The 13,018-nt window shown below is 43.9% G+C and overlaps 1 protein-coding gene across 1 annotated transcript in view; it reads right to left on the bottom strand.

The window, feature by feature from the left end:
- Positions 1-335: 335 nt before the first annotated feature.
- Positions 336-13,018, bottom strand: part of Fgd6 (FYVE, RhoGEF and PH domain containing 6) — a 128,344-nt gene continuing 115,661 nt past the window's right edge. Inside the window, 5 exon segments of the mRNA XM_028880248.2 lie at positions 336-4,617; positions 6,839-6,987; positions 7,491-7,579; positions 7,582-7,618; positions 11,813-11,940. Of these exon segments, the coding sequence (XP_028736081.1) occupies positions 4,581-4,617; positions 6,839-6,987; positions 7,491-7,579; positions 7,582-7,618; positions 11,813-11,940 (440 nt within the window). The 3' untranslated portion in view covers positions 336-4,580.

The following is a 13,018-nucleotide window of genomic DNA, read 5'->3' on the forward strand; positions in this document are numbered from 1 at the left end:
CACTCTGAAGCTTAATATTATTTACAAACTGTATGGTATATGGCAGGCCTCTTGCTAGCTAGCATTTATATCCTAAATTAACTCATTTCTATTAATCTATGTTTTGCCGTATGTTCTGTGGCTTTACCAGTCTGCTGGCATGTTGTTCCTTGGGCAGCAGGCTGGCATCTCTCCAGACTCCACCTTTCTCTTTCCTGTCTCTCTCCTTAGATTTCCCACCTGCCTCTAAGCTGCCTTGCCATAGGCCAAAGCAGCTTATTTATTAACCAATGAGAACAACATATATTCACAGCATATAGAAAGACATCCCCCAGCAAAGGACTCCACACCAGCAGTAGATATTATAGTAAATTTATTCTGTATAAATTATAATACATATTAACATTATTTACAATGCTATTTTTATTTATAAATCATCTTTATATGAACAGTAAGATACAAACCATTATCCCTTTAAGTAAAAAACAGTTTTGAGAAAAACATTAAAAGTCATTTAAAAAGTATTTTTGAAACCGGTTCTCACATGTAGCAAGTAATTCTATGAAAGGGAATGTTGTCTCCTTCCACTCCACACCCCAAAGGAAAAAGAATATTTCCATACTCTGTTGGATTTTTTGTTTTGTTTTGTTTGTTTCCTAGCAGGCAGGTTCACTGTCAGGACCACTGCTGTCTTTGCAGTGTGGTACATAAACTTGTCTTCCTTCTTAAGATTCTTTCCTCGACTGAACTAACCTTTCTCGTAGGGGAAAAACAGCAGAGATTTCCATTTAGAACGTGACATTCAAAATGGCACAGACTCCAGAGTATGTGTACTGAAGATACTTTCCAGGGACCCGTAGAAGATACTTAACAAGCAAGCATTTATCCACTGCATGTAAGGCATTCTTCCTAGATGTGGTAACCCTCCAGCAAACAAGGCAAGCTGTCTTCAAGCACGGAACGTGGTAAGAATGATGCAGGTCTGGTTATGGACAGGAGCACAGGAAAAGATTCCAGGAACACAGGAAGGAACACAGCTAGTCTAAGGGAGAGGAGGGGCAGAGGACCCCATCAGATAACAAGGAAGCAGAGCCACGTTGATTGACACGAGAACAATGGGAACTAAGAAACGCTGAAGGGGGTTCACTTGGAGTATATGGGATCGGAGGCACTGTTCTGTGTCAAACTGGGAATGCCACTGACATCTTCAGGAATAGGAATTAAATTAGAGTTCTGCTTTAGGCACATTGCTTAGGCAAGGTTTAAAACAGATCACACAAAGGAGGCGCTGGAATCGGAAAAAGAAAAAACTGTTTTTCTAGATAAGGGAATGAACCCCGGGCCTCATATACAGGAGGCAAGTGGCGTGTAACTGCCCTGTGCCCCCAGCTCAGACGGAAAGCTGCAGCAACCCTAAGGGAGATGTAACGGCAGGAAGGGAGGCTGGAAGGGACATGAGAGACTTGAGTCAGGTTCTAGGGCCCATCTGTTGTCCTTTTATTGCAGAAGAAAACAGGCTTGAACAGGAGGAAAGCGAGTGTTAGCCATGCCACCAATGCGGCCTTGCGGGATGGGGGAGCGTGGCATAAGATCCGAGTTAGAATACAGGCTCTGGACGCTATTTCAGTGTCCCCGAGGCAGGGACAATACTGAGGATGAGGCAGAGCAGCTGTCTTGAGAAAAACAGTGCAAGTCTTACGAAACACCTTGGGGATCCTGTCCTCACTGTTTTCAACTAAAGATCTGAAGATTGAGGAGAAATGGATAAAAGAAATCTAGTATCTATCCTTAAGGATCATACAGTACGATGAGATAGGATTTCCCTTGGGAAATTCCAGCAATGCCATGAGCTCAGTCGAAGCACATTCAAGGCATAGCCCCACACTAGGTCCTCAAATAAGAGGCTGCTTCCTCCATTCCTGGGGGACTACTACATAGGTTGCTAAGAAAAGCATACTTCTGAGTTGCTGTCCTCTGACTTCATTTTTTAAAAAATGTTAGTAAATCAAGAATCAAGCTTCTTAATGGAGAAAATTCGGGCCATCGGGGAAAGCAGAACAATACTCGTTCATCAGAAAATGGAAAGAGGTTCAGAAACATGGAGTGGTGTAAAGGAATGGCCCTTTCCATTCTCTTAGGACATGCTGAGGACGGGAAGAACACCGCTTTGGGCCCCTGAGACTATCACCTCTCCTAGCTCAGCCTGCCATCTTGTCTAAGGTTACTCTTTAGCTGAGCTTAGGAGACACCTGAGCAAGGTTTGACGGTAGCACATGTATGTATAATGAGCAACATTCCCGGGATCCAGAACTGAGATGTTCCCCGTAACTAGACTGCACTGGTATTGTTCACTCTTAAATGTCAACAATGGAGGTAGTTTATGGGTACAGTGTCTGCTTAGAGACTCTGGGTTCAGTAATATTTTTAAAAGTAGTTTTATAGCAAATTATAAATACATCCTTATTTGCCATTGAATGAGCCATGTTAAATAAATTATTGACCATTTTTATTAGGTTATAAAGGGATTAGGGAGGGACCACATTAGAATATTTTTATGGGGGTAGGGGCGGCACTATCTGAGAGCTTGCATAGTGTCTTTTCCAAAACTTTCCACAGACTGAGCAATTAGCAATTATAATCATGCACACAGGAATTACTTTGTGTGTGAATTTCTCTCCATATGTATTTAGATTCTGAAGAGTTTCTTGATTCAGAATACTGGCTAATACTTTTTAGACTTTTTGAGGCTCATGACAAATCTCAGAGGCTGAGAATTCAAAGAGGACAAAAGGTGGAAATATAAAGTACAAATAACCCTGGTCTCCAAAAGGAATACACTACACATCTTCCACCCATGTCTACATGGGAAACATGTATATGACCCGATTAAAAGGTGTTTCAGAGAATGGGCTGACCTCCAGCTGCGAGGAAGGCTGCATGCAGGGTTGTGTGGGATTGTACAGGGCTTCAAATCATGCCACAGCCGGAAGCAGCCAAGAAAAACTGCACCTGCTACCTCAGGTCTGGTTTATCTGCAGCAAGAGGCATCCAGAAGATCTCAGGAAAGTGTTCAAGATGAAGAAACAGTATCCAGGATAAAATTCTCAACTACTGACATCACACTAAGTTAAAATCATATATAAAGAAGCAGAAAACTCTTGCATCCTTTAGTATTTTATGGATAACCTTGCCTTTTAGCTGATGGTTTAAACTCAGTCAACAAAATACTTAAACACTGAAACAATTTTAAGCACATTCTTCTGCGGCCAATCAACAACATTGTGTGCCAGGGGGAGTTACAGGTTAAACAGTAAGTGTGTGCCAGAATTAAGACTATGAACCTTTCCTAAGAGGGACGCTGACTGGCAAAGTCTCGTGTGGTAGCATATATCTATACTCCCCGTACACGGGAGGCTGAGGCAGGAGGATGGGTGAGGGCAGCCTGGCCTGCACGGAAGGACTGTGTCTCAAGGAGACAGAGGATGACAGGAAGAGTGAATTTTAAAAGTCAAGGGGAACAAATCAAAGCGGCATAAAATTTCCTTAAAAACACAGTGATTCCAGATCACCTTTAAAATACATATTACAGAAAATATGACATCCTTTTAGATATAAATATTCACCAATGACTTGGGCTCTGAACCCTTAAGACTAGCAGGGGATATTGGGGAGCATGTCACCTGCCATATTCTGTTATTTAATCAGAGCATGGTGGCACACATACGTAATCCCAGCACTTGAGAAGCAAGCCGGTGAGTCCCAGGCCACCCTGGACTCCGGAGTGAGCCTCTGTCTCAGAAAACCAAGGGGGAAAAACAATCACATTTACACTGGCAGTTTTCAATAAAGACCTAGCATGGTGGTGCTGGCCTTTAACCCAGTCGCTCAGAGGCTGACGCAGAAGGCTGCTCAAGGTCTGCCTGAGCTACACAGTTAGTTCAAGGCCAGCCTGGCAATCAGCAAGATCCTATGGGGCTGGGGGGTGGGGGTGAGGCTGGGGACACAGTGATCAGTACAGACTGTTGGGATTTCACTTGACAGTTACTGAGGTAGAAGGTGGCTATGTGGATCTCTATGGCTATATGGATCTCTATTGCAATACCAAAAAAAAATCTCATCTAGGTTTAGTGATTCAAAAATATGCGTTTTCACCAGCAATTTTGTAATTGTAATTTCTACACCAAAACGATGTACAGACACGTGCTACTTAATGTGTGTGTTTTACTTGCAAAGACTTCCCAACATCGAAAGTGTCGTATTACAAGGCAGAGACAACAGTGTGGACGGTACATCAAGAGTGTGCGGTATACAGTATTAAGATAAGTTTGAGTCTCTAAACAGTACTTTAGAATTCAGTGTGAGTCTCAGACACAATCCTGACCAGCAAGTAAACATCAGCATTTTAATAAATAACATACATGAAAAACACCTTTAAGACTGTATATACCTAACAAAACAGTTTGTCTCCTAATGGCTGTGGGTGGATTTATCTTGGCAGTGTTCATTTTTACACGCCTTCTGAATAGCTGTTGAGCTCCATTCTGCTGAGCCGAGCCTCCACCTTGTCGGAATCACAGGAGAAATGAAGCCAGTTCTGCTCGCTACAATATTGTGCCCTCCTGAAATGCTTCTATCCACCTGGTGATGAGAGACTGCTGTTAGACTTGTGAACTCCAGCCACGTGACACCTATGAGCGTGACACAATTGCTGACTTAAGCTCTTGCCTACGGCACACGGGGGTTCCTGCACACAGGGGACCACCCTTTCTTTGGTAATGCGATCCAACATTTGGCCTGGAAAGTATGTTCTTAGTGGCATCGCTACTTCCTGTGCAAATGTTCTAAAATGTCCCAGGATGAACGAGAAGGCACAGTGGGTAAAGGCGCTGGCCACCAGGCCTGCCGACCTGAGTTCAGTCCCCGGGACCCGCGTGGTGGAAGGTGGGAACTGACTCCTGCGGGTTATCTTCTGATCTCCACACTAACGCCACCTGCACACATACAGTCAAGAAATGGGGTGCGTGCGTGCGTGCGTGCGTGCGTGCGTGCGTGTATGTGTGTGTGTGTGTGTGTGTGTGTACACTTACTTGGCTTTGGAAAGGATAAGTCGGCAAAGGCCCTTATGACAATTCCTTTCCTTTCTTCCTGGTGTGCTGACTCAGTGAGTTTTGGAAAACAGCTATGTACCTGTTTTCTTCCCTAAATCTACCAACCAAAAATCCCCTTCTACGTCCCCTAAACCAAACTTGTTCCACATTTCTCAACGAAAGGGAGCTGATCTGGCATTTAGTCTATTCTGAGATCAAGAATTTACATATAATACGAAAGCTTCCCAAAATTTCATAGAAGTCATCACAAACTCTTGACTCTCAAAGCTGCCTCTGACAAGACACAGCTGTAGCCACTCGGAATACGCTTGTGCGGTCCCCGTTCGCTCTTTGTTATCTGGACTCCCTGAAAGGCACCCCACCCCTACGCTTACTGGCAAAGGACTTCTTACAGTAAGTACCAGATTACAGAAGGAAGAACTGGAGCAGGCTATGAACATCTGAAATCACTAAATCTCAGAGTGGTCCGCAACCCAGTCAGCTCCAATATCAAGGATAGGATTTCCCAAACTTCCAGTTTTAGGTGCAAATGACTTATGTTATACTGCAACGGAATACTTTTCAGAAGTCCCGCAGGGGCTGGAGAGATGTTCAACACTTAAGGGCACTGACTGCCCCAGAGGAGCCAGGTTCAGCTCCCAGGACCCATATAGTGGCTCACAACCATCCCTACGTAACTCCAGTTCCAGAAGACCTGATCATCTCTTCTGACCTCCACCAGGCACCAGGCATCAGGCACCAGGCACACATACCCCAAATCGAATCTAATAAAACTTATCACAAAGGAGCAATTTATTTCCCAATACCCAGCAGAGTCATGTGGATGAACAGCTGCACATTACTGTGTATCCTAAAGCAGATGGAGTCGGGGGGACGACTCTTTAAGAGTGTAGCCTTGTGCCTGGCTGTACTCAGGAACATCTGCAGCTCCAGCACATTAACTCCCAGCTGCCTACAAGAGTGCGCACCCTGCCTCTACTCAAAAGCATTCCCTTGGATCCCAAGCGCTTACTTCACTTGAAAGCCTGCTGGGAAAACACACAGGCAGCGGTGTGCTCCGTGAGGTGGAGCAAATCAAATGTGAGGAGAGGTAAGCTGAGCCATTTGCTCAGAGGGGCCCCTTCACTTCACGGGTACACACCTTTGGGTTACACAGTCTCCTAGCACCTCAAATTAAGATCCTTGCTGGGATTTTGAAGAGACTGCTCAGTCTCGAGCATCTAAAAGGATACCTGCTTCTTCTGCTCGGTCCCCGGAAACCGCCTGTGGGTCTCTTAATGTGTCTGACTTTCCCTGCCGGCCGGAAGCCAGCCAGCAGTTGATTAAAGTGCTGCTGCCCACAGAACAACTGGATGGGGAATCCCTGCCCTCACTGAAGGCCAGGGTTCACACCTGCATTTCCACCCCTCTGCTCCAAGATCTTCCTCCCAGGTCACATGTGTACACACACTATGGACAGGACTACCCATTTTTTTTCCTCTTCTGTTTAAAAATCATCTGAATTCAGTGACGTTTAATAGCACTACAGCAGCAGATTCTTGATTCACATCTACAGTAGTTCAGAAAGCAAATACAAGAAAATTTAAAAAAAAAAAAAAAAAAAAAAAAAAAAAAATCATCTGAATAACTGGTTAAATCTTTCTACGTTGGATCTCTGATGTAAATTCTGAGTTGTTCTCTGTGCTTTTCAAGTATCATTTAAAACAAGAGCTTGAATTCTCCTGTTTTAGAGGGAAATCTGCATTACTTACTTCTGGGTGGAGTGGGCATCATCTGCCTTAAATACATAGAACACCATGCCTTTGTGCAGTAACTGAAACACTCTGGACTCCGAAGTCTCGTCTTTGACTTGCGTGACGGTAAATCCTAATAAAGGCTGACTCTCCAAAGCTGCCACATCCTAATTTAAAAACAGACAAAGAAGATAGGCTTTTAGACTGAGATGTCATCCGGTCTGGAAAGTCTAGATCTATATAGCTCAACTTAATACACGACCCAGTAATTCTAGCAGCTTATTTTTATTTCACCGGCAGTGAGCCGCCTACTGGCCACCTGCCAGTTCTCAGCCTGTTCACACCCACTGAAATTCCCATTGCTTTCACGGTAGCCAGGGAAAGCAAGTAGTGGCTCACACCTGCAATGCTAGCACTGGAGAGGGCGAGGCAGGGGGATGACTGTGACTTTGAGGACAGACAACCTGGGCTATTTGGTGAGTCACCGTCTTAAAAAAAAAAATCACAGATGAAAGCCCAGCACCACCACCTCCCAGCGCATACAACAGTGCCTGCTTGGCATGCCCAGGGCCCCCATGCACACCCTCAGCTCCCCATAAAGCAAACTCTTCCAACAAATCCCACGGAACTAAGACAAAGCCTCAAAGTCACTCTTAGGCGTCCAACTTACCTCGCTTGCGGCGTATGTATAGAGCACTTTGTTTTTGATGACGAACCACAAGTGTTTCCAGGGCTTTTTGCTGCCCTTGGATCGGTAAGGTAGCCACTCATGGTGGAGTCTTCAGTATTTGCTGACACCTGGGAAACAAGTCCCGTGCAGTTCAGTGGCTCACAGGCTACTTTTCAGTAACAACAAACACCACCACAGAAAGCGGTTCCTGCACACACTAGCTGTAGTGGCATTCCTGCGTTCCTGCTGAGCTGCACCTGGCCTGGCTCCAGAGAGCAGCACCTGGTCCTAATCCATCTTTTCTTTAGCAGACACCTTCTGTTTTTCCTTGTTGCCCTCTATGTGGATCCTGTCTCTCAGTCTTCCAAGGATACAGAGGCCTATGCAAAACTTGATTCAGGAAACCCGGAAAACTGTGGTACCTGACAAATCGAGGAATTTGCACTTGGCATTGTATTGTTGGGGGCCCCTTTTATGTTGTTTGGAGCATATGGAAATTAACTGGCGAAACTGTATTAGAGAGAAATAAAACCGCCTTAGGCGAAGGGTTATTGTGTCAGTCCTTTGAGGCTGGACCCCCCTGCAGCTATGAAAGGCTAGATTCATTCTTAAGATGCCTCTGTGTCTTCATTCCAGACTCGGAAAAACAAAAAAAAAACAAAAAAAAAAAAAAAAAAAAAAAAAAACAAAAAAAAAAAAGATGCCTCTATGTCTTCATTCAAGGACCTACGTGAACCCACACATCCCTGTAGCGACTCACACAGCTACATTTGGCGCCCAACGTGGGGCTTAAAGGAGGAAAAGGATCCACTGAAGAAGGACAGAGCAGCCGGTCATCTGAACAACTGGAGGGAGCGCTCTTGGGGTAAGAGGACTCCAGGATTGGCAGCGTCATGGGGAATTTAAATTACCCATCTCAGGAGCAACAGAATGCACAGTTGCTAAATGCTTGTCAAAATAAAAAGTGACAACTGCACAAATTTTAAAGATAGAAAAAAATGACTCCTGAGTCAGGAAATAAATCAAGGAAAAAGACCTTTCTCAAAAAGGGAAAGAAAGAAAATAAAAAAGGAAATCTTCCCAACAGAGAAGAGGGAAGGAAAGGAAATTTCCTAATAGAAAAGGGAGAACATTTTTAATCAAGAAAAAAGGAGCCAGGCGGTGGTGGCGCACACCTTTAATCCTAGCACTCGGAAGGCAGAGGCAGGCGGATCTCTGTGAGTTCGAGGCCAGCCTGGGCTACCAAGTGAGTTCCAGGAAAGGTGCAAAGCTACACAGAGAAACCCTGTCTTGAAAAAACCAAAAAAAAAAAAAAAAAAAAAAAAAAAAGATTTCCTGGTAAAAAGGGGAAAAATATTGAAACTAGTGAAGGGTTCACAACACGCCCCCATGGTCGCATATACCAGGTGGACACTTCCGCCTAGCCAATTCTAAGTCAGGATAGGCATTTCCAGGTCAGGGCATCTCTCATAACCAGGATACCCGGTGGACCTGGACACCTCCACCTAGCTAGTTCCAGGTCAAGATAGCCATTTCCGGGTCAAGGCGTCTCGCGTAACAAGGATCCGTGACGTTTCATGGCACGTAGCGTCCGTGACCGTATCTCGCCACCGTGGAGTAGTGACGTGACCTGGCCACGCCCCCAGCCGGTTTTAAAGCGGAGTGCCATGTTCCCGGTCCTCTCTTCTCCACGCACGTGTCTCTCCCACAGGCCTACGCACTCTCTGTCCCTTTATCTCTAATAAACTCTTATAAGCGGATTCTGTCGTGTTTCGTGACGTTTCCTTGCAGGGTAAGAACACAACGCGGCCAAATAACTAACAACTAGGCCTGAAGATTTTAAGGCCCCATAAAAGAAAAATAAAGAAAAAAAGCCTCCTCCCATTAGAAATAGAGGAAGAAAAGGCTCTTTCTGATATAAACATTTCAGGATAGCTAAAACTCTGCGCTCTTTCTGCCTGCCAGCACAGAGTGTCAGTGTCTGAATTACAAAGAATCAACGGGTGGGCCTCACTGCTGCTGGCTGAACAGCAAGCCCAGAGCTTAGAATTGTGTTGTCTGTTTGCTTAACTTTGGTTTAAATGTTTTTTAATTTTTCCCTCAGAACAGGAATAACTCAGTATTAAAGATCCCTTCGTGGGAAATGTTTTGTGTTTTTCCTTTATGGTGGGAATAACTCATTATTAGTAGTCCCTTCATGGGAGAAAGGGGAAGTTTAAAAAGGCCCAACTCTGGTAAAGAAGGGTTACAGTCAAGACATGGAATGCTGAGTCAATGCTGTTTAAATTCCCAGAGATACTAATCATTCAGTGTATAAAGGATGTTCTTTTCTTTTGATTGTCTAATAAATGTTTGGATGAATGTTTGATTTCCATGGTAGATGAACTAAAGGAACAGGATTCATAATTTTGAACTCTATATTAGGCGTGCTCTTGTCTGTTGATCATTACTGAGAATGTGGCTCTGCTCTTTAAGTTGCTTTCTAGGAATTCTTGGTTTAATTCAATAGAAATATAACACCTGAAAAAGACTGGTTTGTTAGCTTATTAAATAATGTGATTACTAGAATAAAAACCCATAGAAAATTATCTCTTACTGTTAAAGAGGTTACAAAATTATTTTTCCAGTAAATAAAATACAGATAAAGTGTTTGATCCACATTGTTAATAATTGGCGATTTACATTAATATGTTACTTGAGATCTATAAAAAAGGATCCTCTTTTTAAGATTTTATAAAAATACTCCAGAGTATTGCCTAAAGTTACCTCCTAAAATCCTATAGAGATTGTATTTAATGCCTTTATAGATGGCATATATAAAAAGGACCATGGAAATAAAAACTGATGATAGAATTTCTCAATTATTATTACTTCCATATCTTAAAGACAAAATGGCACCTATATGTAAAACTAGAGGCTTTGGAAGTACAGGGAAAAAAATGGTGTTTTGGCAAACAGTTATCAATGATGAATGGCCTAAATTGAGGTAAAATTAAATAGGATTGAGATTGAAGGATTATTGGATTCTGGTGCTGGATATATCTATAATTTCACAAGAATCCTGGGATCTCAACTGGCCTCTACAAGAAGTCTCCACTCAATTTGTAGACATTTGAACCTTATCTCAAGTAAAACAATGTAGAATGGATTAAATGTATAGAGCCTAAAGAACAGATTCATATGTTAACTCATGCCTTCTATGGCTGATATAGCCATGAATTTATAAGAAAGAGATTTGTTACAACAATGGAGACCTCAAATTAATATTCCTACAATTTCAGAAACAGCTTGCAAATTGATGTTAATTGAGATATATTCCTGGAAAGAGCATCGGAAAAGATGAAAAGGATAGGTTACAGGCTATACAGGTTATACAAAGACAAGGTAGAACAGAAATTGGCTATCCAAATTTAGAGTAGGGGTCACTGCCGGTAGCCCAACATTGTGTCCTGGGGACAACTAAAGAGTTTGTGTAAAAGGAGAGACGCACACAGCTACAAGTAGCCGTTGAAAGCAACAACCTCACAACATCTCAGAATGACACTGGGCATTCTCTGTACTTGAGGGGGTGCAGTAAAGAAGCTGCCCACATGACAGACGGCTCCATGATATGGTCAAGGTTTTTATTATAAGAACAGCCAGAGGCAACTGGAAGGGTCCAGAGCAGAGAGAGAAGGAAGGAGACTGAGCACGGCCAGGCCTACTTGCTAGAGTCAGGAGAACAGCGGGGGTAGAGAACAGAGAGAGCAGAGCAAGAATAACTGAGTCATAAGAAGCCTCTGGGCTGGAGGGAGTTGAGGACAGGGGAGGAGATAGGGAGGCTTGGATGCCAGCATGGACTCTGAAATGTGTAATAGGTTCTTGTGATACTGAGGAAGCCTGCAGGCCAGCTGTGCTTTGATATGCCCACAGGCTCCCCTGCAGCCAGAGGGAAGGAAAATGACCCCCTCTGGCAGATGGGAACCAGTTTCCCAAGTTCCTGAGGAATGCTGCCTTTTATTAGACTGTCAAAAATCCTCCTATAGTCCAGGTTGAGCTCACTTCTGAATATCTGGACTGCCTTTTGGAGTCTGGAGAACTGGAGTTTCCTTAGCACATTCTCAAGTCTGTATCCTACAATATGAAGTCTATCAGCATAGGTGTGCTCTCCGAAGCTTTCTGCAAACCATTTTGTCATTGACTCAGGTCATAAGGATGATGAATAAAGACTGCAAGGCATCTGCTCTATCCATCAGTGTATTAAAATTCACGTCCTAATAGTAATGGGAAATGACATCCTTCTTTCTGAAACCAGCCCCGTCAAGTTTAATGGAAATGCTTACTTCCTTGAGAGCAGCTGGGATTTTCTTCTGCTTCCTCCCCGATGGGATACTGTGCAAGACTGATGACAAGGCACTTGAAGGGGACTTGTGATTCCCAGGAGATCCAGTCCTAGGGGGCAGCTGGTGATCTGTAACAGAGCGTGCGTGCTCATGGAGCAAGGGTCGGCAAGCATGCATTGCTACTGAAATCAGTCAACCATGATGTACCAAATACCCACGAAAGGACTCTCAAAAAACGAGAACTGAGCGGGAGTTGAGTTGATTACATATGGAATTTCTGAACCACAAACCATATGACAAGATCACATTTCTGTGTCCTTAGACTTCTGAAGCAGCTAGGGACACACCCAGAGACAGGGTGCCTGCTTTGTGTGCACAACGCCCTAGGTTCAATGCTCAGCACCAAAACATGAAGTAGAAATTCACCGTGATGGACATGGACATGGTGGCACATGTCTGTCACCCCAGATGCAGGAGGATGAGGAGTTCAAGGTGCATCCTTACTTACCATAGCAAGCTCAACCCAACCTGAGTTACATGAGACTCTATCTCAATAAACCATAAGTCAAGAATTCTGAAACCTACAAGGACATCATCAACTTCACAAACTTGCCTACCGACTTAACGAGGTTGATTTAGACAAAGGAAAAGATGTATGAACCAGAGCATCTGCTGGTTGAATAACGAAGCTGGAGGGAAAAACGAGGCTGGGGTGCCTCTAAGTAATTTGGAATGCTGTTTAGGCTGGGGGTGGGGTGGGGTGATTGGATATGAACAGTCTGGCCTTATGACAATCTTCTCGCTTCAGCCTCCTGAGTGCTGGGATTACAAGTGTGAGCCACACCACCTGGCTCTAAATCAATCGTTTTCTGTTTCATAGTTCTGTTTTACATGGTGCTGAGGATTAAACTTAGAGCTCTGCACATACCAGAACAGGTCCTTTCCACTAAAGCCACATTCCTCCCGGACTGAGTTTAGAAAAACAGAGCAGGCAGCAGGGCAGGAAGAGGGGTCTGCAGAAGGACATTACTGAAGTAATCTAGACCTTATTAAGGTTGACAGGAAGAACTCAAGACGAGTGAGACTTTCTGAGATAAAATGACAAGGTCTACTGACCAAGGAGAGGTGCGTGGTGAGGGATGAACGTGAACATTTCACATCGGGACAGCCAAAGAACAGAGGGGAAGAGAAAGGTTGACAAGGAAT

Source organism: Peromyscus leucopus, chromosome 18 (genome assembly GCF_004664715.2).
Source record: "Peromyscus leucopus breed LL Stock chromosome 18, UCI_PerLeu_2.1, whole genome shotgun sequence".
NCBI classification, from domain to species: domain Eukaryota; kingdom Metazoa; phylum Chordata; class Mammalia; order Rodentia; family Cricetidae; genus Peromyscus; species Peromyscus leucopus.